The 27630-nt window shown below is 37.7% G+C and overlaps 1 protein-coding gene across 1 annotated transcript in view; it reads right to left on the bottom strand.

Annotated features, from left to right (window-relative positions):
- Window positions 1-27630, bottom strand: part of LOC133540954 (atrial natriuretic peptide receptor 2-like) — a 69848-nt gene that overhangs the window by 15408 nt on the left and 26810 nt on the right. Inside the window, exons 7-18 of the mRNA XM_061884040.1 lie at window positions 25016-25118; window positions 24662-24807; window positions 24526-24598; window positions 24310-24454; window positions 18109-18195; window positions 17907-18050; window positions 17714-17835; window positions 12978-13122; window positions 11345-11393; window positions 11176-11283; window positions 2395-2514; window positions 2233-2326 (exon numbers count right to left, since the gene is read on the bottom strand). Of these exons, the coding sequence (XP_061740024.1) occupies window positions 2233-2326; window positions 2395-2514; window positions 11176-11283; window positions 11345-11393; window positions 12978-13122; window positions 17714-17835; window positions 17907-18050; window positions 18109-18195; window positions 24310-24454; window positions 24526-24598; window positions 24662-24807; window positions 25016-25118 (1336 nt within the window). The remainder of the gene's footprint in view (window positions 1-2232; window positions 2327-2394; window positions 2515-11175; window positions 11284-11344; window positions 11394-12977; window positions 13123-17713; window positions 17836-17906; window positions 18051-18108; window positions 18196-24309; window positions 24455-24525; window positions 24599-24661; window positions 24808-25015; window positions 25119-27630) is intronic.

Here is a 27630-nt window from a genome sequence, read left to right as displayed (position 1 = left end):
TGGTGTCGGATCCATGATCGATAGTATCCACACCAAAGTGAGTGTTGGTGTCAGATCCATGATCGATAGTATCCACACCAAAGTGAGTGTTGGTGTCAGATCCATGATCGATAGTATCTACACCAAAGTGAGTGTTGGTGTCAGATCCATGATCGATAGTATCTACACCAAAGTGAGTGTTGGTGTCAGATCCATGATCGATAGTATCCACACCAAAGTGATTGTTGGTGTCGGATCCATGATCGATAGTATCCACACCAGGGTGAGTGTTGGTGTCAGATCCATGATCGATAGTATCCACACCAAAGTGTGTGTTGGTGTCAGATCCATGATCGATAGTATCCACACCAGGGTGAATGTTGATGTCAGATCCATGATCGATAGTATCCACACCAGGGTGAGTGTTGGTGTCAGATCCATGATCGATAGTATCCACACCAAAGTGAGTGTTGGTGTCAGATCCATGATCGATAGTATCTACACCAAAGTGAGTGTTGGTGTCGGATCCATGATCGATAGTATCCCTACCAAGGTGATTGTTGGTGTCGGATCCATGATCGATAGTATCCACACCAGGGTGATTGTTGGTGTCAGATCCATGATCGATAGTATCCACACCAGGGTGAGTGTTGGTGTCAGATCCATGATCGATAGTATCTACACCAAAGTGAGTGTTGGTGTCAGATCCATGATCGATAGTATCCACACCAAAGTGAGTGTTGGTGTCGGATCCATGATCGATAGTATCCACACCAGGGTGAGTGTTGGTGTCAGATCCATGATCGATAGTATCTACACCAAAGTGAGTGTTGCTGTCAGATCCATGATCGATAGTATCCACACCAAAGTGAGTGTTGGTGTCGGATCCATGATCGATAGTATCCACACCAAGGTGATTGTTGGTGTCGGATCCATGATCGATAGTATCCACACCAAAGTGAGTGTTGGTGTCGGATCCATGATCGATAGTATCCACACCAAGGTGATTGTTGGTGTCGGATCCATGATCGATAGTATCCACACCAGGGTGATTGTTGGTGTCAGATCCATGATCGATAGTATCCACACCAGGGTGAGTGTTGGTGTCAGATCCATGATCGATAGTATCCACACCAGGGTGGGTGTTGGTGTCAGATCCATGATCGATAGTATCCACACCAGGGTGATTGTTGGTGTCGGATCCATGATCGATAGTATCTACACCAAAGTGAGTGTTGGTGTCAGATCCATGATCGATAGTATCCCTACCAAGGTGATTGTTGGTGTCGGATCCATGATCGATAGTATCCACACCAGGGTGATTGTTGGTGTCAGATCCATGATCGATAGTATCCACACCAGGGTGAGTGTTGGTGTCAGATCCATGATCGATAGTATCTACACCAAAGTGAGTGTTGGTGTCAGATCCATGATCGATAGTATCCACACCAAAGTGAGTGTTGGTGTCGGATCCATGATCGATAGTATCCACACCAGGGTGAGTGTTGGTGTCAGATCCATGATCGATAGTATCTACACCAAAGTGAGTGTTGGTGTCAGATCCATGATCGATAGTATCCACACCAAAGTGAGTGTTGGTGTCGGATCCATGATCGATAGTATCCACACCAAGGTGATTGTTGGTGTCGGATCCATGATCGATAGTATCCACACCAAAGTGAGTGTTGGTGTCGGATCCATGATCGATAGTATCCACACCAAGGTGATTGTTGGTGTCGGATCCATGATCGATAGTATCCACACCAGGGTGATTGTTGGTGTCAGATCCATGATCGATAGTATCCACACCAGGGTGAGTGTTGGTGTCAGATCCATGATCGATAGTATCCACACCAGGGTGGGTGTTGGTGTCAGATCCATGATCGATAGTATCCACACCAGGGTGATTGTTGGTGTCGGATCCATGATCGATAGTATCCACACCAGGGTGATTGTTGGTGTCAGATCCATGATCGATAGTATCCACACCAGGGTGAGTGTTGGTGTCAGATCCATGATCGATAGTATCCACACCAGGGTGAGTGTTGGTGTCAGATCCATGATCGATAGTATCCACACCAGGGTGAGTGTTGGTGTCAGATCCATGATCAATGATGAATGTTCTTTTTATGTTAACATGATAAAGGTTAGTTTTGGTTTGTTACAAAACGAAATCCGGATTATATTTTGTGTCAAATATGATACAAATACAGTCATTGTCTGTCAATGGTTGAGGCTGCAGGCGACTCTTACTGTACAACAAGAGGTCGGTCTTCTGTTTCTCTTGGAGCAGGTCTTGTGTTCTCTCAGCAACAATGGCCTCCAGATGCTTGCTGTACTTCTCCATCTGCAGCGGAGGGTAAAAACATTTAGTTTGTGGCGCCGGCTGGAAAGCGAGCAGGGGAAAGGCCGTACCAGGTTCATCATCATGTCCACAGGGCTGACTTTGTGAGGGTTCATCTTGTCCAGCATCTTCTTCACTTGCTCAAAGGTGGGCCTGGTGGTCACGTTGTGAGACCAACACTTCTTAATCAGCTGGAAAAAGAGATATCTTTATAGCATGACCCGTCAAAAAACAATGAGGGTATGGCGCCTACATTACAACCTGCCCTCCGTGCATTGAATGCAACTTCAAACAAATGTAATGTCCTACTGCAGATTGTTGTTACAAACCACGTTTCCATATGAGTTGGGAAATTGTGTTAGATGTAAATATAAACGTATCACGACTTGGACTTGGGGAGAGTTTGTTTTTCCAACGCAAAGGAAAGTTGGCATGAGCCAGACGTGAATGTAAGCACATTTTTATTTTAATACACTAATAAACTACAAAAAGGCAAACAAATGTCGCGCACAATGGCGGAGAACAAACTTGACTACTGAAAAAACAAATGACTAGCACAAAGGCATGACTAAGGACAAAAGAACAAAAGACACAAACTGTGGCATAAAACAAAACAAAAACGTACGTGGCATGGACAGAATAATAAACAGCATGGCAAGGCATGAAGGCGGTTGAGGAATATGAAAAGTCGCCAGGCTGACTTCCTGGCAACTTTTGGTTTAAATAATAGACATGATAATTACAAACAGGTGTGAGACATGAGGACAGAGGCGTGACATGAGCGCAAGGTGAAAACTAATAAGTTGCTATGGAAATAAGAAAAACAAGGAAGTGCAGGAACAAGAACTGAATATCCAAAAAACAAAAACAAATGTGACCAAAACAAAACTTCAACCCATGGACGTGAGAAAACGGAATACAATGATTTGCAAATCCTTTTCAACTCTTATTCAGTTGAATATGCTACAAAGACAACATATTTAATGTTAAAACTCATAAACTTTTTTTTTTGGGCAAATAAGAGGGCTTCACGGTGGCAGAGGGGTTAGTGCGTCTGCCTCACAATACGAAGTTCCTGCAGTCCTGGGTTCAAATCCAGGCTCGGGATCTTTCTGTGTGGAGTTTGCATGTTCTCCCCGTGAATGCGTGGGTTCCCTCCGGGTACTCCGGCTTCCTCCCACCTCCAAAGACATGCACCTGGGGATAGGCCCCTCCCACCTCCAAAGACATGCACCTGGGGATAGGCCCCTCCCACCTCCAAAGACATGCACCTGGGGATAGGCCCCTCCCACCTCCAAAGACATGCACCTGGGGATAGGCCCCTCCCACCTCCAAAGACATGCACCTGGGGATAGGCCCCTCCCACCTCCAAAGACATGCACCTGGGGATAGGCCCCTCCCACTTCCAAAGACATGCACCTGGGGATAGGCCCCTCCCACCTCCAAAGACATGCACCTGGGGATAGGTTGATTGGCAACACTAAATGGTCCCTAGTGTGTGAATGTTGTCTGTCTATCTGTGTTGGCCCAGCGATGAGGTGGCGACTTGTCCAGGGTGTACCCCGCCTTCCGCCCAAAAGTAGCTGAGATAGGCGCCAGCGCCCCCCGCTACCCCAAAAGGGAATAAGCGGTAGAAAATGGATGGATGGATGGAATTAACTTAGAATTTCATGGCTGCAACACGTGCCAAAGTAGTTGGGGAAGGGCATGTTCACCACTGTGTTACATCACCTTTTCCCTCATAACAACACTCAATAAACGTTTGGGAATTGAGGAAACTAATTGTTGAAGCTTTGAAAGCGGAATTCTTTCCCATTCTTGTTTTGTGTAGAGCTTCAGTCGTTCAACAGTCCGGGGTCTCTGCTGTCCTATTTTACGCTTCAAAATGCGTTGAACATTTTCGATGGGAGATAGTTGTTATATACATGTATAGTCCAAATAAATACAATTGTTTGTATGGACACAATTGTAAGCAGTCGACAATAGTTATATTAACTGTGTAATCATAATATAAACATATATAATAACAATGCAGGCAACCCTTGTAAACTACTCAGTGGCCGAGTGGTTTGAGTGTCCGCCCTGAGGTCGTGAGTTTGAACCTTGGCCGAGTCATACCAAAGACTATAAAAATGGGAGCCATTACCCCTAGTGTGTGTGTGACAATCATGGGTACTTCAACTATCACTTTAACTTTAAACGCAATAAACATGATTTTCATTAGTGTAGTATTTGTTTACTATTGTTATTGGAAGGTCAATAACTTATTTAATATATTAAATAAGTAAACAAACATAAAGAACACATGGATTTAATCTCTGTTAGCAAAACATTAAAATGGAAAAACTGGTGTTACGATCCGCTGCCCGGATCATATCATATTTTGGTTTGAGTCTTTCTGTATTATGTTCTGTTAGTGTTTGACTTCTTTAGTTCCTGGTTGTACTTCCTTGTGTATTTTGTCACCATAGTTACGCATTAGTTCCAGACGCACAGCTGTTATTTAAGCCTGCCTTTTCCGTCCATTCAGCCTGGCTTCGTAATTTGTCTTCGCACGAGTAACAACGTTTTGTTTCTTGCTCGCTACCTGCTAGCTTCCTCGCTAGGCTATTTTGTTTTTGCTAGCTTCCATGCTAAGTCCTTTTCTAGCTCCCATTCTAGTTCTGTTTGTTTTGTCAAAGTCTGTTTGAGAAGCATTTAAGTCTCACCTTAAAACTCATTTGTATACTCTAGCCTTTAAATAGACTCCTTTTTAGACCAGTTGATCTGCCGTTTCTTTTCTTTTTCTCCTATGTCCCACTCTCCCTTGTGGAGGGGGTCCGGTCCAATCCGGTGGCCATGTACTGCTCGCCTGTGTATCGGCTGGGGACATCTCTGCGCTGCTGATCCGCCTCCGCTTGGGATGGTTTCCTGCCGCCTCCGCTGTGAACGGGACTCTCGCTGCTGTGTTGGATCCGCTTTGGACTGGACTCTTGCGACTGTGTTGGATCCATTATGGATTGAACTTTCACAGTATCATGTTAGACCCGCTCGACATCCATTGCTTTCCTCCTCTCCAAGGTTCTCATAGTCATCATTGTCACCGACGTCCCACTGGGTGTGAGTTTTCCTTGCCCTTATGTGGGCCTACCGAGGATGTCGTGGTGGTTTGTGCAGCCCTTTGAGACACTAGTGATTTAGGGCTATATAAGTAAACATTGATTGATTGATTGATTTGTTCTAACCTTCACGCTGTGTCCAAGGCCGACTGCATCTTTGGGAGAAGGAACCCGCATCACCATGCGACCAACTCGTTCAAACTGGTTTGTTTTGTGGTCTTTTTTTGTCATCAATGCCATTACAGCGTGTTCGCTAGCTTGTGCGTATTGAGCAGTGTGTGAAGTGAAGTCAATGATATTTATATAGCGCTTTTCTCTCGTGACTCCAAGCGCTTTTACATAGTGAAACCCAATATCTAAGTTACATTTAAGACAGTGTGGGTGGCACTGGGAGCAGGTGGGTAAAGTGTCTTGCCCGAGGACACAACGGCAGTGGCTAGGATAGCGGAAGCGGGGATCGAACCGGGGACCCTCAAGTTGCTGGCACAACCACTCTATCAACCGAGCTATACCGCCCCAACAACATCAGACGTGCACCTGTCTCAGTCCTGACATCATACCAAAGTATTGTTATCATCAAGATATCATTTTTAATATTGGTGATTTGCCTCACTAACAATAAAATAGTGTTTTTCACAAGCTATGTACTAGTTTTGTATGTCTGTGCTGGGGTCCTGCTTTGGAAAGAAGTTGTAACCCTTTCAAAGATCACTTTTAGTTCCCTTCAAATCATTCACATTTTGCACAATGAGATGTAAGCGTGAGATAAAGTGTATATTCCTGTAACATTATGTCCCTAAATGATATCTTTTTATGAGCATTTCTGTAGTCTTATAATGTCATTTTATGATTAATATCCAGAAATGAACATTCTTAACAAATTACAGTGGAATAAGGACACATCTGGTTGGGAAGTCATAACCTGCAATTTACACCAAATGTGTGTTTGTGTTTGTGCATCAGTGTCATGAGAGTGTGTGTCTGTGCAGGTGAGAGCTGATGTTGATACCACAAAGACTTGCTGTAGACCTGGTTTGTATAGCAGAAAATGACCCGTTTTTTAATCATGATTTAGGTGTGGCTAAGGACCAGATCAATATAAACACTTTTGCGAGATAAATCTTATTCAATAATGATTTAGGTGTGGTTAAGGACCAGATCAATATAAACAGTTTTGCTTGATTAAAGTTTTTAACTCATGTATTAGCTGTGGTTAAGGACCAGATCAATATAAACAGTTTTGAGGGATAAATCTTATTCAATAATGATTTAGGTGTGGTTAAAGACCAGATCAATATAAACAGTTTTGCTAGATAAAAGTTTTTAACTCATGTATTAGGTGTTGTTACAGACCAGATCAAAATAAACAGTTTTGAGGGATAAATCTTATTCACTAATGATTTAGGTGTGGTTAAGGACCAGATCAATATAAACAATTTTACAAAATAAAATATTTTTACTCATGTTTTGGGTGTGGTTACATACCAGATCAATATGAACAGTTATGCTTGATTAAAGTTTTTAACTCATGATTTAGGTGTGGTTACGGACCAGAGCAATATTAACAATTTTGTTAGATAAAAGTTTCTTACTCATAATTTAGGTGTGGTTACGGACCAGATCAATATAAACAGTTTTGCGAGATAAATCTTATTCACTAATGATTTAGGTGTGGTTACGGACCAGATCAATATAAACAGTTTTGCTTGATTAAAGTTTTTAACTCATGTATTAGCTGTGGTTACGGACCATCCATCCATTTTCTATCGCTTGTTCCCTTTTGGGGTCGCTGGCACCTATCTCAGCTACGGACCGGATCAATATAAACAGTTTTGCGAGATAAATCTTATTCACTAATGATTTAGGTGTGGTTAAGGACCAGATTAACATAAACAGTTTGGCTGGATAAATCTTTTTTACTCATGATTTAGGTGTGGTTACGTACCGGATCAATATAAACAGTTTTGCTTGATTAAAGTTTTTAACTCATGATTTAGGTGTGGTTACGGACTAGAACAATGTAAACAATTTTGCTGGAAAAAAGTTTCTTACTCATAATTTAGGTGTGGGTATGGACAAGATGAATATAAACAGTTTTGCTAGATAAAAGTTTTTAACTCATGTATTAGGTGTGGTTACAGACCAGATCAATAGAAACAATTTTGAGGGATAAATCTTATTCACTGATGATTTAGGTGTGGTTAAGGACCAGATCAATATAAACAGTTTTACTAAAGAAAAGTTTTTTACTCATGGTTTGGGTGTGGTTACGTACCAGATCAATATAAACAGTTTTGCTTGATTCAAGTTTTTAACTCATGATTAAGGTGTGGTTACGGACCAGAGCAATATAAACAATTTTGCAAGATAAAAGTTTCTTACTCATAATTTATGTGTGGTTACGAACCAGATCAATATAAACAGTTTTGCGAGATAAATCTTATTAACTAATGATTTAGGTGTGGTTAAGGACCAGATCAATATAAACAGTTTGGCTGGATAAAACTTTTTTACTCATGATTTAGGTGTGGTTGCGGACCAGATCAATAAAAACAGTTTTGCTAGATAAAAGTTTTTAACTCATGTATTAGGTTTTGGTTATAGACCAAATCAATGTAAACAATTTTAACAGATAAATCTCATTCACTGACGTTTTAGGTGTGGTTAAGGACCAGATCAATATAAACAATTTTACCAAATAAAAGTTTTTTACTCATGATTTAGGTGTGGTTACGGACCAGAGCAATATAAACAATTTTGCTAGATAAAAGTGTCTTACTCATAATTTGGTTGTGGTTACGGACCAGATCAATATAAACAGTTTTGCTTGATTAAAGTTTTTAACTCATGTATTAGCTGTGGTTACGGACCATCCATCCATCCATCCATTTTTCTACCGCTTATTCCCTTTTGGGATCGTGGGGGGCGCTGGCACCTATCTCAGCTACGGACCAGATCAATATAAACAGTTTTGCGGGATAAATCTTATTCACTAATGATTTAGGTGTGGTTAAAGACCAGATTAACATAAACAGTTTGGCTGGATAAAACTTTTTTACTCATGATTTAGGTGTGGTTGCGGACCAGATCAATAAAAACAGTTTTGCTAGGTAAAAGTTTTTAACTCATGTATTAGGTGTGGTCACAGACCAGATCAATATAAACAGTTTTGAGGGATAAATCCTATTCACTAATGATTTAGGTGTGGTTATAAAGACCAGATCAATATAAACAGTTTTGCGTGATTAAAGTTTTTTACTCATGATTTAGGTGTGGTTACGGACCAGAGCAATATAAACAATTTTGCTAGATAAAAGTTTCTTACTCATAATTTAGGTGTGGTTACGGACCAGAGCAATATAAACAGTTTTGCGAGATAAATCTTATTAACTAATGATTTAGGTGTGGTTAAGGACCAGATCAATATAAACAGTTTGGCTGGATAAAACTTTTTTACTCATGATTTAGGTGTGGTTGCGGACCAGATCAATAAAAACAGTTTTGCTAGATAAAAGTTTTTAACTCATGTATTAGGTTTTGGTTATAGACCAAATCAATGTAAACAATTTTAACAGATAAATCTCATTCACTGACGTTTTAGGTGTGGTTAAGGACCAGATCAATATAAACAATTTTACCAAATAAAATTTTTTTACTCATGATTTAGGTGTGGTTACGGACCAGAGCAATATAAACAATTTTGCTAGATAAAAGTTTCTTACTCATAATTTGGTTGTGGTTACGGACCAGATCAATATAAACAGTTTTGCTTGATTAAAGTTTTTAACTCATGTATTAGCTGTGGTTACGGACCATCCATCCATCCATCCATTTTTCTACCGCTTATTCCCTTTTGGGATCGTGGGGGGCGCTGGCACCTATCTCAGCTACGGACCAGATCAATATAAACAGTTTTGCGAGATAAATCTTATTCACTAATGATTTAGGTGTGGTTAAAGACCAGATTAACATAAACAGTTTGGCTGGATAAAACTTTTTTACTCATAATTTAGGTGTGGTTGCGGACCAGATCAATAAAAACAGTTTTGCTAGGTAAAAGTTTTTAACTCATGTATTAGGTGTGGTCACAGACCAGATCAATATAAACAGTTTTGAGAGATAAATCCTATTCACTAATGATTTAGGTGTGGTTATAAAGACCAGATCAATATAAACAGTTTTGCGTGATTAAAGTTTTTTTACTCATGATTTAGGTGTGGTTACGGACCAGAGCAATATAAACAGTTTTGCGTGATTAAAGTTTTTTACTCATGATTTAGGTGTGGTTACGGACCAGAGCAATATAAACAATTTTGCTAGATAAAAGTTTCTTACTCATAATTTAGGTGTGGTTACGAACCAGATCAATATAAACAGTTTTGCGAGATAAATCTTATTAACTAATGATTTAGGTGTGGTTAAGGACCAGATCAATATAAACAGTTTGGCTGGATAAAACTTTTTTACTCATGATTTAGGTGTGGTTGCGGACCAGATCAATAAAAACAGTTTTGCTAGATAAAAGTTTTTAACTCATGTATTAGGTTTTGGTTATAGACCAAATCAATGTAAACAATTTTAACAGATAAATCTCATTCACTGACGTTTTAGGTGTGGTTAAGGACCAGATCAATATAAACAATTTTACCAAATAAAAGTTTTTTACTCATGATTTAGGTGTGGTTACGGACCAGAGCAATATAAACAATTTTGCTAGATAAAAGTTTCTTACTCATAATTTGGTTGTGGTTACGGACCAGATCAATGTAAACAGTTTTGCTTGATTAAAGTTTTTAACTCATGTATTAGCTGTGGTTACGGACCATCCATCCATCCATCCATTTTTCTACCGCTTATTCCCTTTTGGGATCGTGGGGGGCGCTGGCACCTATCTCAGCTACGGACCAGATCAATATAAACAATTTTGCGAGATAAATCTTATTCACTAATGATTTAGGTGTGGTTAAAGACCAGATTAACATAAACAGTTTGGCTGGATAAAACATTTTTACTCATGATTTAGGTGTGGTTGCGGACCAGATCAATAAAAACAGTTTTGCTAGGTAAAAGTTTTTAACTCGTGATTTAGGTGTGGTTACGGACTAGACCAATATAAACAATTTTGCTAGAAAAAAGTTTCTTACTCATAATTTAGGTGTGGGTATGGACAAGATCAATATAAACACTTTTGCGAGATAAATCTTATTCACTAATGATTTAGGTGTGGTTAAGGACCAGATGAATATAAACAGTTTTGCCAGATAATGGTTTTTAACTCATGTATTAGGTGTGGTTACAGACCAGATCAATAGAAACAGTTTTGAGGGATAAATCTTATTCACTGATGATTTAGGTGTGGTTAAGGACCAGAGCAATATAAACAATTTTGCTAGATAAAAGTTTCTTACTCATAATTTAGGTGTGGTTACGGACCAGAGCAGTATAAACAGTTTTGCTTGATTAAAGTTTTTAACTCATGTATTAGCTTTGGTTACGGCCCATTCATCCATCCATCCATTTTCTACCGCCTATTCCCTTTAGGGGTAGCGGGGGGCGCTGGCGCCTATCTCAGCCACGGACCAGATCAATATAAACAGTTTTGCTAGATAAAAGTGTTTTACTCATGATTGAGGTGGGGTTACTCTAATAACATTCAAACTACTGATGTAAACAATTTATATTAACTTGCAATGTACTGAAGGAAATGTACGCACACACACACACACACGCACACACACACACGCACACACACACCTCCCAGTAGTCTTCCTGATTGGGACAGTCCAAGTCGGTTTTTCCCGGTTTGAGTTGTGGCAAAGGCGGGCGCCAGGTGATGTCCATCCTCCCGCCCTCTCCCTGGTCCTGTCCCATGCAACCAATGAGTGATCAGTGGGAGGAGTCACAGGTCACAGGTCATACTCACGGAGATGAGGTCTGAGCGAGTGGCTATCTCCACCAGGATCATGGCGTAGCTGAGACAGCACAGAAGGAACGTACAGATCTTTATTTTAAGATGTGTAGTGAAGCCTGGTTTTTAGCAAGCAGTCTTGGTGACGGCGCTCTTCTAATTGGAGGTGGCATCAAATACCAAAATATATTAGTCTGAGATGTGTTCCTAAATAAATTGTCAAAAAAACTAGCATGCTAACATTAGCATGCATCAAGTACCAAAATACAAAATTATCTAAATTTTTTTAAAAAAAGCTAGCTTACCAAAGTTAGCATGCTAACAGTTATCAAATACCAAAATATATTAGTCTGAGATGTGTACCTAATTAAATTGTCTAGAAAACTAGCATGCTTACGTTAGCATGCATCAAGTACCAAAATACAAAATTATCTAAAGAAATAAAAAAACACTAGCTTACCAAAGTTAGCATGCTAACAGTTATCAAATACCAACATATATTAGTCTGAGATGTGTTCCTAAATAAATTGTCAAAAAAACTAGCATGCTAACATTAGCATGCATCAAGTATCAAAATACAAAATTATCTAAAAAATTTAAAAAAAAGCTAGCTTACCAAAGTTAGCATGCTAACAGTTATCAAATACCAAAATATATTAGTCTGGGATGTGTACCTGAGTAAATTGTCTAGAAAACTAGCATGCTAACGTTAGCATGCATCAAGTACCATAATACAAAATTATCTAATTTTTTTTTTAAAAAGCTAGCTTACCAAAGTTAGCATGCTAACAGTTATCAAATACCAAAATATATTAGTCTGAGATGTGTTCCTAAATAAATTGTCAAAAAAACTAGCATGCTAACATTAGCATGCATCAAGTACCAAAATACAAAATTATCTAAAAAAATTAAAAAAAGCTAGCTTACCAAAGTTAGCATGCTAACAGTAATCAAATACCAAAATATATTAGTCTGGGATGTGTACCTGAGTAAATTGTCGAGAAAACTAGCATGCTAACGTTAGCATGCATCAAGTACCAAAATAAAAAATGATTTAAAATATTCAAAAAAGCTAGCTTACCAACTTTAGCATGCTAACAGTTATCAAATACCAAAATATATTAGTCTGAGATGTGTTCCTAAGTAAATTGTCCAAAAAAGTAGCATGCTAACATTAGCATGAATCAAGTACCAAAATACAAAATTATCTAAAAAATTAAAAAAAAGTTAGCTTACAAATGTTAGCATGCTAACAGTTATCAAATAATACTGAGCTTGAGTTCATTTGGAACATGCAAGCATACAACATGATACATCAAAATTCCCAGTTTCTCTTTTCAACACGTTCCAAAAGGTGTAGGAAGAAGCAGAGTTTACTTAATCCTACCCTTTTTCTTTGACATAACAGTTGCTAAAACGTTTGTTCACTTCACGTTCTCAATTCTTATTATGCTCCATAATAAAACTAAATAAATAAATAATAATTGGTGAAGTAAGTTATATTTCTTACTGAGGTGTACACCTGCAAAATGAACCAAGAATCGAACACGCCGATATTAGAATGCTAACATTTGTGTGGCAGGTTGTTAAAACATTGGTTTGGAAATGCAAGAATCGAGCAAGTGTCATGTCCGACTTGCAAACCCACCTGTAGACGTCTGCTGCCGCCGTCATGGTGGAGCTACTCCCTAGCAGGACCTCTGGAGCGCAGTAGATGCGGTTGACATCGCCACAGGTGAACTCGTTGCTGATGGCATCAAAGTCCTCCTTTCGGTAGAGCGTGAGGCCGTAATCTACGCAAGAAACAAACAAACAAAAAAATATTACAGCTTGCTTATTTATACATGCAAATTGTGTCAAAGATCCTCTATATGACAGGAGTAGTAAGTAGTTTTACTTCATACATTTGGAGGTGTTGAAAAATTGCCACGTAAAATCCCTAATGCTAATCAGTAGCATGTATATGGGATATCCAGTGTAAATTAGCATCGAGCTAAACCCCCATTATAGTCACGATTTATTTCCTCCCAAAAAGTAATTGAGTTAGTAATGTCATTTAGTTGCCAGGAAAAGTTGTTATTGTTGATATTTTTTGCAGAACTTTCAAGTACATAAACAGGGTGCTGTTGAAAGATGTTTCATGAGAGCGGGGCTGGCGGCTCAGTGCTTGACTTTACCAGAACACTAAGGGGCAGAGTGAGTGTTGTTTAGTGTAACCATGGTGACTGAAAACACAGCCAAGTAGAGAATGGAACTGGAATTAGATTACCCGTCATTCCCAACATGGAGGTTTGTGTGGAAATATTTGTGCAAATATACGACGTGATTCAATTTGTGTGGGAACTGAAGGCTTTGGACTGAAAAAAAAACAGTTAAATATAAAGAGAAATTCCCGCAAACCCACCCGCCCCCGTGACCCTTTTTTGAAGTTTATTTATGTTTGTTTTATAAACATTTCCCCAAACCTCAACACATTATGTTAAATATGGAAAAATAAAATAATAATATAACAAATGCAGACATTTCTTATTTAGCATGTGTTTTACTTGATAAAGAACAGCAATGGATTTGGATATTTTGCCCTTTATATGTTCAATATATATAGTAAAATCATTTAGGACCAAAACCCTTAAACAAGTAAAACACTAACATGTGAAAATAATTATTTTATCAGACAGAAAATAGGCAAATATCAGCCTTATTTGAGATATTTAATCTTACTTAGGTTTCAGTTTTTGCAGTGTTTAATGGACCCTAAGATTTGTTTTTGTTAAAATAAAGCCAATAATGCACATTTTTTGTGGTGCCCTTTATTTAGAAAAGTACTGAAAAGTATCAAAATAATTTTAGTACCAGTACCAAAATATTGTTATCGTTACAACACTATTGCTGGGGTTTGGGGTTTGAAGAGCTGTCCAAAAAATTGTAAGTAAATTATCAAAAAACTTTCCGTTCTCTTAGTTCCTAATGAAGTACCGGTACCAAAATATTGTTATTGTTACAACACTATTGCTGAAGTTTGGGTTTGAAGAGCCGTCAAAAAAAATTGTAAGTAAATGATCAAAAAACTTTCCGTTCTCTTAGTTCCCAATGAACAGACAAGAGGTTGTCTTTGCCGAAGGCTTGTAAAATTCCATTGTGTACGATGGGAGGAGACGGGAGGGGGGTTATCTATTGTCATCCAAGACCTGCCCAAGCTCGATCCAGGACTAGCCCAAGCCCGAGGCATCTTTTTCTTTTCTGTTAATGTGACCAAAAAACAAGAGTTGTTTACATAACCCCCCCATTCCTTTAGAAACAGAAGTTATGTAAACAGGGAATATTCAAATAAAAGAGGAGACGTGAACCTTTTTTCCTCAGAGCGTGATGACACTGTACGAGGGTACAGATGTACATGTTTCTCCTCATTGAGCCAAATTGAATTCTGTCTGTTTGATTCTTTGCTTCTTGTCTTGTTTAATAGATGTCATCAGTGTTTGTGTTATGATCTGCTGCTCGGATCATATCATGTTCTGGTTTTGATTCGTTTTTGTATTATAGTCTGTTAGTGTTTGACTTCCTTAGTTCCTGGTTTGTTCTGTTTCCATAGTTACTCATTAGATTCACCTGCCTCTTGATTACTGTCTTTATTTAAGCCTGCATTTTCTGTTCATTCAGTCTTGCCTCCTAATTTGTGTTTCACAACTGTGACGACTCTGACCCTGATCTTGAACTCCTGTTCACAACCAGGTAGCTTCCACGTTAAGTCTTTTGTTATTTCTCTAGCTCACATGCTAGCACTTTTGTTTTTTTCTAGCTCCCATGCTAGTTGTTTGTTTTGCCTTTTGTGCCTTGTGCAAGTTTTCTGTTTCATAGTCTGATTAAATTTTAAATAAATCATCTGTCTTACCTTCACGCTGTGTTCGAGCCTGACTGCACCCCTGAGAGAACGACCCGCGTCACCACGATGCCACGCATTCGTCACAGTTGTGAAACACAAATTAGGAGGCAAGACTGAATGAACAGAAAAGGCAGGCTTAAATAAAGACAGTAATCAAGAGGCAGGTGGATCTAATGAGTAACTATGGAAAAGGAACAAACCAGGAACTAACCGAATATAATACAAAAACAAATCAAAACCAGAACATGATATGATCTGCTGCTCGGATCATATCATGTTCTGGTTTTGATTCGTTTTTGTATTATATTCTGTTAGTGTTTGACTTCCTTAGTTCCTGATTTGTTCTGTTTCCATAGTTACTCATTAGATTCACCTGCCTCTTGATTACGGTCTTCATTTAAGCCTGCATTTTCTGTTCATTCAGTCTTGCCTCCTAATTTGTGTTTCACAACTGTGACGACTCTGACCCTGATCTTGAACTCCTGTTCACAACCAGGTAGCTTCCACGTTAAGTCTTTTGTTATTTCTCTAGCTCACATGCTAGCACTTTTGTTTTTTTCTAGCTCCCATGCTAGTTGTTTGTTTTGCCTTTTGTGCCTTGTGCAAGTTTTCTGTTTCATAGTCTGATTAAATTTTAAATAAATCATCTGTCTTACCTTCACGCTGTGTTCGAGCCTGACTGCACCCCTGAGAGAACGACCCGCGTCACCACGATGCCACGCATTCGTCACAGTTGTGAAACACAAATTAGGAGGCAAGACTGAATGAACAGAAAAGGCAGGCTTAAATAAAGACAGTAATCAAGAGGCAGGTGGATCTAATGAGTAACTATGGAAAAGGAACAAACCAGGAACTAACCGAATATAATACAAAAACAAATCAAAACCAGAACATGATATGATCTGCTGCTCGGATCATATCATGTTCTGGTTTTGATTCGTTTTTGTATTATATTCTGTTAGTGTTTGACTTCCTTAGTTCCTGATTTGTTCTGTTTCCATAGTTACTCATTAGATTCACCTGCCTCTTGATTACGGTCTTCATTTAAGCCTGCATTTTCTGTTCATTCAGTCTTGCCTCCTAATTTGTGTTTCACAACTGTGACGACTCTGACCCTGATCTTGAACTCCTGTTCACAACCAGCTAGCTTCCACGCTAAGTCTTTTGTTATTTCTCTAGCTCACATGCTAGCGCTTTTGGTTTTTTCTAGCTCCCATGCTAGTTGTTTGTTTTGCCTTTTGTGCCTTGTGGAAGTTTTCTGTTTCATAGTCTGATTAAATTTTAAATAAATCATCTGTCTTACCTTCACGCTGTGTTCGAGCCTGACTGCATCCCTGAGAGAACGACCCGCGTCACCACGATGCCACGCATTCGTCACAGTTGTGAAACACAAATTAGGAGGCAAGACTGAATGAACAGAAAAGGCAGGCTTAAATAAAGACAGTAATCAAGAGGCAGGTGGATCTAATGAGTAACTATGGAAACAGAACAAACCAGGAACTAACCGAATATAATACAAAAACAAATCAAAACCAGAACGTGATATGATCCGAGCAGCGGATCATACCAGTTTGAACCCGACAAGCGCGACACGGCAGGATACTGATAAAGCAGGATTCGAGAAGAAGCGCACTGACCTGACATGAATAAATAAATAAATGGGTTGTACTTGTATAGCGCTTTTCTACCTTCAAGGTACTCAAAGCGCTTTGACACTACTTCCACATTTACCCATTCACACACACATTCACACACTGATGGAGGGAGCTGCCATGCAAGGCGCCAACCACACACAGGACACAACGGACGTGACGAAGTTGGTACTACATGATGGTGTGTTTTTCTAACGCACCTGAGACGTTGCGCACCTGCCTCTTGATTACTGTCTTTATTTAAGCCTGCATTTTCTGTTCATTCAGTCTTGCCTCCTAATTTGTGTTTCACAACTGTGACGACTCTGACCCTGATCTTGAACTCCTGTTCACAACAAGCTAGCTTCCACGCTAAGTATTTTGTTATTTCTCTAGCTCACATGCTAGCGCATTTGTTTTTTTTTCTAGCTCCCATGCTAGTTGTTTGTTTTGCCTTTTGTGCCTTGTGCAAGTTTTCTGTTTCATAGTCTGATTAAATTTTAAATAAATCATCTGTCTTACCTTCACGCTGTGTTCGAGGCTGACTGCATCCCTGAGAGAACGACCCGCGTCACCACGATGCCACGCATTCGTCACAGTTGTGAAACACAAATTAGGAGGCAAGACTGAATGAACAGAAAAGGCAGGCTTAAATAAAGACAGTAATCAAGAGGCAGGTGACTCTAATGAGTAACTATGGAAACAAAACAAACCAGGAACTAACCGAATATAATACAAAAACGAATCAAAACCAGAACGTGATATGATCAGAGCAGCTGATCATACCAGTTTGAACCCGGCAGGATACTGATAAAGCAGGATTCGAGAAGAAGCGCACTGACCTGACATGATGGTGTGTTTTTTTAAACGCACCTGAGACCTTGCACACCCAGCGATCGTCAATGACACAGTTCCTGGAGTGCAGTCTTCCGTGGAACACATTGTGCTGATGCAGGTAAGACATCCCCCGGGCAACGTCCGTGGCGAAGGACAGCCTGGTCGCACCACGTGGAAAAGCTTTGATTGACAGAAGAGTGCGGTGTTCTGGCGGCGGAGGCGTCCCCACCTGAAGCCCCAGTTGATGGGAATGTCCTCGTTGAGGAGGACATCAGCCAGGCTTCCTTTGGGGCAGTGCTCCGTGATGATGCTGACGTACGGGACCTCGATGCAGCCGCCCATGAACTTGCAGAGGTTGGGGTGGTCCAGTTGCCTGCATTGGCAGACAGGCGTGAGGCGGTTGACCAATGGCGAGGCGTCACATGACTCACCTGACCTCTTTCACTTCCTTCCTGATGCTTTTGGAGAGAGTGAAGTTTTTCTTCTGGATGTGCTTGACGGCAACACGTCTTCCATCGCTAGAATGTTAGAGCGATATTCAAATGTCTTTTTGGGGGACATTGTTGATTGTGGTGTCATGTTCCGATGTACATTGTGGACGCCATCTTTGCTCCACAGTAAGTCTTTGCTGTCGTCCAGCATTCTGTTTTTGTTTACTTTGTATCCAGTTCAAGTTTAGTTTTGTTCTACATAGCCTTGCCTAAGCCATACTTGCCAACCTTGAGACCTTTGAATTCGGGAGATGGGGGGTATATATTTTCCAGTATTTTTTATATATATATATATATATATATATATATATATATATATATATATATACAAACCCTGTTTCCATATGAGTTGGGAAATTGTGTTAGATGTAAATATAAACAGAATACAATGATTTGCAAATCATTTTCAACCCATATTCAGTTGAATATGCTACAAAGACAACTTATTTGATGTTCAAACTCATAAACTTTATTTTTTTTTTTGCAACTAATAATTAACTTTGAATTTCTTGGCTGCAACACGTGCCAAAGTAGTTGGGAAAGGGCATGTTCACCACTGTGTTACATCACCTTTTCTTTTAACAACACTCAATAAACGTTTGGGAACTGAGGAAACTAATTGTTGAAGCTTTGAAAGTGGAATTCTTTCCCATTCTTGTTTTATGTAGAGCTTCAGTCCTTCAACAGTCTGGGGTCTCCGCTGTCGTATTTTATGCTTCATAATGCGCCAATGGGAGACAGGTCTGGACTACAGGCAAGCCAGTCCAGCACACACACTCTTTTACTATGAAGCCACGCTATTGTAACAAGTGACTTGTCATTGTCTTGCTGAAATAAGCAGGGGCGTCCATGATAACGTTCCTTGGATGACAACATCTGTTGCTCCAAAACCTGTATGGACCATTCAGCATTAATGGTGCCTTCACAGATGTGTAAGTTACCCATGCCTTGGGCACTAATACACCCCCATACCATCACAGATGCTGGCTTTTACACTTTGCACCTAGAACAGTCCTGATGGTTATATTCCTCTTTGTTCTGGAGGACACAACGTTCACCGTTTCCAAAAAGCAATTTGAAATGTGGACTCGTCAGACCACAGAACACTTTTCCACTTTGCATCAGTCCATCTTAGATGAGCTCGGGCCCAGAGAAGCAGTCGGCGTTTCTGGATGTTGTTGATAAATGGCTCTTGCTTTGCATAGTAGAGTTTTAACTTGCACTTACAGATGTAGCGACCAACTGTATTTAGTGACAGTGGTTTTATGAAGTGTTCCTGAGCCCATGTTGGGATATCTTTTACACACTGATGTCGCTTTTTGATGCAGTACCGCCTGAGGGAACGAAGGTCCGTAGTATCATCGCTTACGTGCAGTGATTTCTCCAGATTCTCTGAACATTTGATGATTTTACGGATCGTAGATGGTAAAATCCCAAAATTCCTTGCAATAGCTCGTTGAGAAATGTTGTTCTAAAACTGTTCTACAATTTGCTTACAAAGTGGTGACCCTCACCCCATCCTTGTTTGTGAATTACTTAGCATTTCATGGAAGCTGCTTTTATAGCCAATCATGGCACCCACCTGTTCCCAATTAGCCTGCACACCTGTGGGGTGTTCCAAATAAGTGTTTGATGAGCATTCCTTAACTTTATCATTATTTATTGCCATCTTTCCCAACTTCTTTGTCACGTGTTGCTGGCATCAAATTCTAAAGTTAATTATTATTTGCAAAAAAAAAAAAAAATGTTTATGAGTTTGAACATCAAATATGTTGTCTCTGTAGCATATTCAACTGAATATGGGTTGAAAAGGATTTGCAAATCATTGTATTCTGTTTATATTTACATCTAACACAATTTCCCAACTCATATGGAAACGGGGTTTGTATATATATATATATATATATAAATATATATAAGAAATACTGTTTTAAGGACTGACTGCAAAAACACTAAGCCAGGGGTCAGCAACCTTTTTGAAAGCAAGAGCTACTTTTTGGGTACTGATTAATGCCAAGGGCTACCAGTTTGATACACACTTAAATAAATTGCCAGAAATAGCCCATTTGCTCAATTTACCTTTAATAAACAAATCTATATGCATAAAAAAAATGGGTATTTCTGTCCGTCATTTCTTCGTACGTTTTTTTTTCCTTTTACGGAATGTTTTTTGTAGAGAATAAATGATGAAAAAAACACTTAATTGAACGGTTTAAAAGAGGAGAAAACAGGAAAAATAATGACAATTAAATTTTTAAACATAGTTTATCTTTAATTTCGACTCTTTAAAATTCAAAATTCAACCGAAAAAAAAGAGAAAAAACATGCATCCATCCATTTTCTACGGCTTATTCCCTTTTGGGGTCGTGGGGGCTATCTCAGCTACAATCGGGGGGAAGGCGGGGTACACCCTGGACAAGTCGCCACCTCATCACAGGGCCAACACAGATAGACAGACAACATTCACACACTAGGGACCATTTAGTGTTGCCAATCAACCTATCCCCAGGTGCAGCTAATTAAAATTTTTTGAAAAAATTAAAAAAATAATTTATGGAACATCATTAGTAAATTTTCCTGATTGAGATTCATTTTAGAATTTTGATGACATGCTTTAAATAGGTTAAAATCCAATCTGCACTTTGTTAGAATATATAACAAATTGGACCAAGCTATATTTCTAACAAAGACAAATCAATATTTCTTCTAGATTTTCCAGAATTTTTTTTTTGAAAAGAAATTCAAAAGACTTTGAAATAAGATTCAAATTTGATTCTACGGATTTTATAGATTTGCCAGAATAATTTTTTTTGAATTTTAATCATGATAAGTTTGAAGAAATATTTTACAAATATTCTTCGTCGAAAAAACAGAAGCTAAAATGAAGAATTAAATTAAAATGTATTTATTATTTTTTACAATAAAAAAAAAAAATTTACTTGAACGTTGATTTAAATTGTTAGGCAAGAACAGTAAGGAATTTAAAAGGTAAAAAGGTATATGTCTTTAAAAATCTTAAAATCATTTTTAAGGTTGTATTTTTTCTCTAAAATTGTCTTTCTGAAAGTTATAAGAAGCAAAGTAAAAATATAAATGAATTTATTTAAACAAGTGAAGAACAAGTCTTTAAAATATTTTCTTGGATTTTCAAATTCTTTGTGAGTTTTGTCTCTCTTAGAATTAAAAATGTCGAGCAAAGCAAGACCAGCTTGCTAGTAAATAAATACAATTTAAAAAATAGAGGCAGTTCACTGGTAAGTGCTGCTATTTGAGCTATTTTTAGAACAGGCCAGCGGGCGACTCATCTGGTCCTTACGGGCGACCCGCGGGCACTGTGTTGGTGACCCCTGCATTAAGCAAAGATTCTGCATAAAAACTTGTCAAAGATCCTTCAAATTGCAGAAAGTGATCTGCTGTTTTTAGGAATCTACCGCCGAAAGTTGCCGCCATGTTTTCAACTTGTCAGCTTGTGTGATGAAAACTTACGAGGCGAAATTAAAGCCCAAACTCTAGAAACAAGCTTTTACTGACGCCCAACCATTTTCAAATAAAACCACTTTTTTCGGCAAAAAAAATTTGATTCGAAAGTATAAAAACAAATGTCTTCAATTAATAAAACAATTCCAAAGTGTAGAAATAATGTTCTTGATGTTAAAACTTTAGCCACACACTTGCAGTGGTAATTCACACACTACAACCACAGGTGGTGCTGCCGAGTCAATTTAAGGCCGCCAGAGCTACTGTTATTTGCGCATGGTGCCACCCGCAAAAAAATAACAAATAATGGTAAGGGTGTGAGTAAGATGGTGGACAGAAGACTTACAGGTTGACTTACAGGTTGAGCTTGTCGCCCCTTGTTTGCCAAAATTTGTATTTTAACTTGAAGAAAATATTTTTTATAACCGCAAACTGTTTTTTGATGAAGGAAATTTTTCATCACTTACAATTTTTTTTTACTTGCAGAAAATTTTTTTTTCTTACTTGCGATTAGTTTTTTTAATTGATTCTTTTATTTTTTTTGCTAGCTAATTGTTTGGTTTGAAAAAAATGTTTTTTACTTGCTGAATTTTTTTTATATCTGCTAATTGTTTTTTAACTTGAAAAGATAGTATTTTACTTCAGAATGTTTTTGAAAATGTTTTTTTTATGCTTGCAAATCGTTTTCTTTACATGCAGAAAATGTTTTAATTTGCGAATCAATTTTTAAATGAAGAATATTTTTGTACTTTTCGTTTTTTAATGGAATAAAATGTATTTTAGTTGTTTTAATTGAATTAAGTATTTTTTTAAAATTGCAAATCGTTTTTCAATTGATTAAAATTGTTTTTCCACCTGTGAATATATTTTAAATTGAATAATATTGTTGTTTTTTAATCTGCAAACTGATTTTTTTACTTGCAGAAAGTACATCTTTATTTTTTCTTGTGCATTGTTTTTTTAATTGAAGAAAAAAGTTTTTTTTTCCATTAAAGAAAAATGTAATTTTTTTCATTAAAGAAAAATGATGTTTTTTTAACTTCCAAATAGTTTTTTAATTGAAGAACTTTTTTTAGTTTTACTTGCAAATGTTTTTTTTTTAATTGAAGAAATTAAAAAAACATTTTACTTGCGAAAAAATTTTTTTTTACTCACAAATCATTTTTTAAATGAAGTTAATCATAGTTTTTTTAACTTGCAAATAATTACTTTAAATAAAGAAAATGGTTTTTTTTATACTTGCAAATTGTTTTTCAATTCAGTAAAATTGTTGGTCCACTTGTGAATGTTTTTTAAATTGAAAATTACTGTTGTTTTTTATCTGTGAATTGTTTTGTTTTTTTAACTTGCCTTCTGATATGTTTTGATCATGTTTATTTCTGGACTCTGCCGATCCCTGTGTTTGAACGCTTCCTCGGTTGTATTTGGTCACCATGGTTACTTAATTTGCTCCTCCTGCACGGGCTCCTGTCACACCTGTCTGTGATTCTGTTTTTTGTATTTAAGTCACGTTTGTTTCTCGGTTTTGTATTTACCGTCTGTGCTAAGTTCCGTCTTAGCTTCCTTGTGTCGGCACGCGCTTTATTTTGCCTTTTTGTCAGTGTTCCTTTGTCATTTTATATATTAAAATCAAGTCTTACCTGCAACCCTGCCTGTCTGGTCGTCGTGCATCCAAGGAGTGACAACTTTGCACATCAAGATGCATCCAAAACGTGACAGAAGCCCTTTTTTTCATTAGAAATTAATTTTTTAATTGAAGAAAATATTTTTTTTACTTGCAAATAATTTTTTAAATGTAGAAAATTGTTTTATTTTTTTTTTAACTTGCAAATAATTTTTTAAATGAAGAAAATAGTTTTTTTTACTTGGACATATTTTTTTAAATGGAATAAAAAATGTTTTTCCAATTGTGAATGTTTTTTAAATTTAATGGGTTTTTTTTTTTACTTGCACATTTTTTTTAAATAGAAGAAAAAAAATAGTCATTAAGAAAAATGTTTTTTTTTTTACTTGCCAATGTTTTTTTAATTAAAGACATTTTTTATTTTTACTTGCAAATACATTTTTTAATTGAAGAAAAAATATATATTTTTTAAACTTGCAAATCTTTTTTTTAAATGAAGAAAATAGATATTTTACTTGGAAATATTTTTTTTAATGGAATAAAAATTGTTTTTCCACTTGTGAATGTTTTTTGAATTTAATGTTTTTTTTTTACTTGCACATTTTTTTCAAACAGAAGAAAGAAAATAGTTAAGAATTTTTTTTTTTTACTTGCCAATGTTTTTTTAACATAAGACATTTTTTATTTTTACTTGCAAATACATTTTTTAATTGAAGAAAAAATTTATATATTTTTTAAACTTGCAAATCTTTTTTTTAAATCAAGACAACAGTTTTTTTACTTGAACATTTTTTTTTCATTATCTTTTTTACTTGAAAATCGTTTTTTTAAATGAAGAAAATTGTTTTTTTTTAATTGGAAATAATTTTTTTAAATGAGTAAAATATTTTTTTTTAACTTGCAAACAGTTTTTTTAATTGAAATTTTTTTTTTTACTTACGAATCGTTGGGTTTGAGTAAAAACGTTTAGTGTGTTTGGGCAACCAAAGCTTGCTAGAAGGTGTGCGATACTGGTACAACTATTGGTGTTGGTATCTTACTAGCTAGCAGGCTGGATGAAGCCCTGCTTGAAGAAGGTGTTGACTCCGGTGCACATGGTGACGTCCGTCAGCTGACTGACATTGGAGGTTCTCTTCACTCTCTGGGGGCTGTTGGTGCTGCCAAAGTCTGTCCCACACACTCGGCCTGCAGTAACAACACAAGGACTGCAAAACAAGCACGACAAAACACTTCTTTAATTTCATCTTTTTTTTTACCAAACGCTATATTCTTGTAGTTAATGATCCAGCTTTCATCCCAAAACATCTTCTGTTTCTGGTACTGGAACCACTGCAAGGAAGGATTAGGATAAAGATTTGGATGTGACACATAGTACGTGGGGCACACACTCACCACCATGGTCAGGATGAAGCCGGCGCTGAAAAGAGCGACGGGAAGCCCGATGGACACCTTGATGGCGATGGACATGGGACACATGCCACAGTCTGCAGGACAGTTGAGACAGTTCTCCTCCACCTCGCAGACGTGGTCCCCGCACACTGAAACATGCCAAAGTGGGAAGAGCGGGTGACAGGGTGTCATTGGGATAGAAATTGGAATGGAATGGAATCATTAGGTGCCCAAAGCTTTATTAATATTGCAGTACTGCTGAACACATAATCATTCTGCAATGTCACTGGTGCAGATGTAAGAAGATGTTGAGATGTATATAATACCACTAAGTAATAATGTACGTGTTGTACTCACCCTGAGCGCTGACCACCAGAACTTTGGATTCCAACGCTGCGTGCATTTTTCCTATTTTGATGTGAGCTATGACCGAAGTGACTCCCACGTGGATCAGAACCACCTGGGTGGAAAACATGTTGACACCCACAATGCATCCCACCGCTCATACATATAGATATAGATAGATATACATACATACATACATATATATATATATACACAGTACATATATGTATATATATACATACACATTCATATATACACATAAAAATACATATATATACATATATAAATATATATATATATATATATATACACACACACATACATATACATATTCCAAATACATATATGCACATACATACACATATATATATACACATACATATATACATATGTGTGTATATACATATAAATATACATATATATATATATATAGACAAACATATACATATGCATATACCTGTGTCCATATAAGTTGGGAAATTGTGTTAGATGTAAATATAAACAGAATACAATGATTTGCAAATCCTTTTCAACCCATATTCAGTTGAATATGCTACAAAGACAACATATTTGATGTTCAAACTCATAAACTTTTTTTGTGTTGCAAATAATCATTAACTTTAGTGAAGTATATTTATATAGCGCTTTTTCTTTAGTGACTCAAAGCGCTTTACATAGTGAAACCCAATATCTAAGTTACATTTGGGGCGGCATAGCTCGGTTGGTAGAGTGGCTGTGCCAGCAACTTGAAGGTTGCAGGTTCGATTCCCGCTTCCGCCATCCTAGTCACTGCCGTTGTGTCCTTGGGCAAGACACTTTACCCACCTCCTCCCAGTGCCACCCACACTGCTTTAAATCTAACTTAGATATTGGGTTTCACTATGTAAAGCGCTTTGAGTCACCAGAGAAAAGCGCTATATAAATATAATTCACTTCACTTCACATTTAAAGCAGTGTGGGTGGCACTGGGAGCAGGTGGGTAAAGTGTCTTGCCCAAGGACACAACGGCAGTGACTAGGATGGCGGAAGCGGGGATCGAACCTGCAACCCTCAAGTTGCTGGCACGGCCGCTCTACCAACCGAGCTATGCTGCCCCACTTCAACTCTCAACTTTAGAATTTGATGCCAGGAGTATGTGACAAAGAAGTTGGGAAATGTGGCAATAAATACTGATAAAGTTGAGGAATGCTCATCAAACACTTATTTGGAACATCCCACAGGTGTGCAGGCTAATTGGGAACAGGTGGGTGCCATGATTGGCTATAAAAGCAGCTTCCATGAAATGCTAAGTAATTCACAAACAAGGATGGGGTGAGGGTCACCACTTTGTAAGCAAATTGTTGAACAGTTTTAGAACAACATTTCTCAACGAGCTATTGCAAGGAATTTAGGGATTTTACCATCTACGGTCCGTAAAATCATCAAATGTTCAGAGAATCTGGAGAAATCACTCCACGTAAGCGATGAAATTACGGACCTTTGATCTCTCAGGCGGTACTGCGTCAAAAACCAACATCAGTGTGTAAAGGCATGGGTAACTTACACATCTGTGAAGGCACCATTAATGCTGAATGGTCCATACAGGTTTTGGAGCAACATATGTTGTCATCCAAGCAACGTTATCATGGACGCCCCTGCTTATTTCAGCAAAACAATGCCAAGCCATGTGTTACAACAGCGTGGTTTCGTAGTAAAAGAATGCAGGTACTTTCCTGTGTGGCGCATTATGAAGCGTAAAATAGGACAGCGGAGACCCCGGACTGTTGAAGGACTGAAGCTCTACATAAAACAAGAATGGGAAAGAATTCCACTTTCAAAGCTTCAACAATTAGTTTCCTCAGTTCCCAAACATTTATTGAGTGTTGTTAAAAGAAAAGGTGATGTAACACAGTGGTGAACATGCCCTTTCCCAACTACTTTGGCACGTGTTACAGCCATGAAATACTAAGTCAATTATTATTTGCAAAAAAAAATAAAGTTTATGAGTTTGAACATCAAATATGTTGTCTTTGTAGCATATTCAACTGAATATGGCTTGAAAAGGATTTGCAAATCATTGTATTCTGTTTATATTTACATCTAACACAATTTCCCAACTCATATGGAAACGGGGTTTGTACATATACACATACATATATATAAATATATATATATATATGCACATATACATATATACATATGCATATACACATACATATATGTACACGAACATACATACACATTCATATATACACATACACATATATATAAGTATACACATACACATATATATATATATATATACACTGTACATATACACATACAAATAAATACATATACATATACGCATATATCAAACTCTATCTATGATGAATAATGAAGAAAGGCCACTTTGCAGATATTCACAGACCACAGTCAGGACTGGAACCAAAGACCAGTGACCAACCAGGTGTGGACTTCAAATGTACTGACGTGGTATGGGAGTAATGTTCATATGTGATACATATATTCTATGTCAATTGTGTGTTTTTCTACATTTCAGGTGTCTGGATCAAAGTATATCATGTTCCATGTCTGGCAAGTGTAGTAAACATATCAATGTCTGTTAAAAAAAAAAAAAGGAGCTGCAATTAAAGTCACTTTGGTCC

This window comes from Nerophis ophidion, linkage group LG22 (assembly GCF_033978795.1).
Source record: "Nerophis ophidion isolate RoL-2023_Sa linkage group LG22, RoL_Noph_v1.0, whole genome shotgun sequence".
NCBI lineage: Eukaryota > Metazoa > Chordata > Actinopteri > Syngnathiformes > Syngnathidae > Nerophis > Nerophis ophidion.
This window is presented reverse-complemented; position numbering and strand designations above follow the sequence as displayed.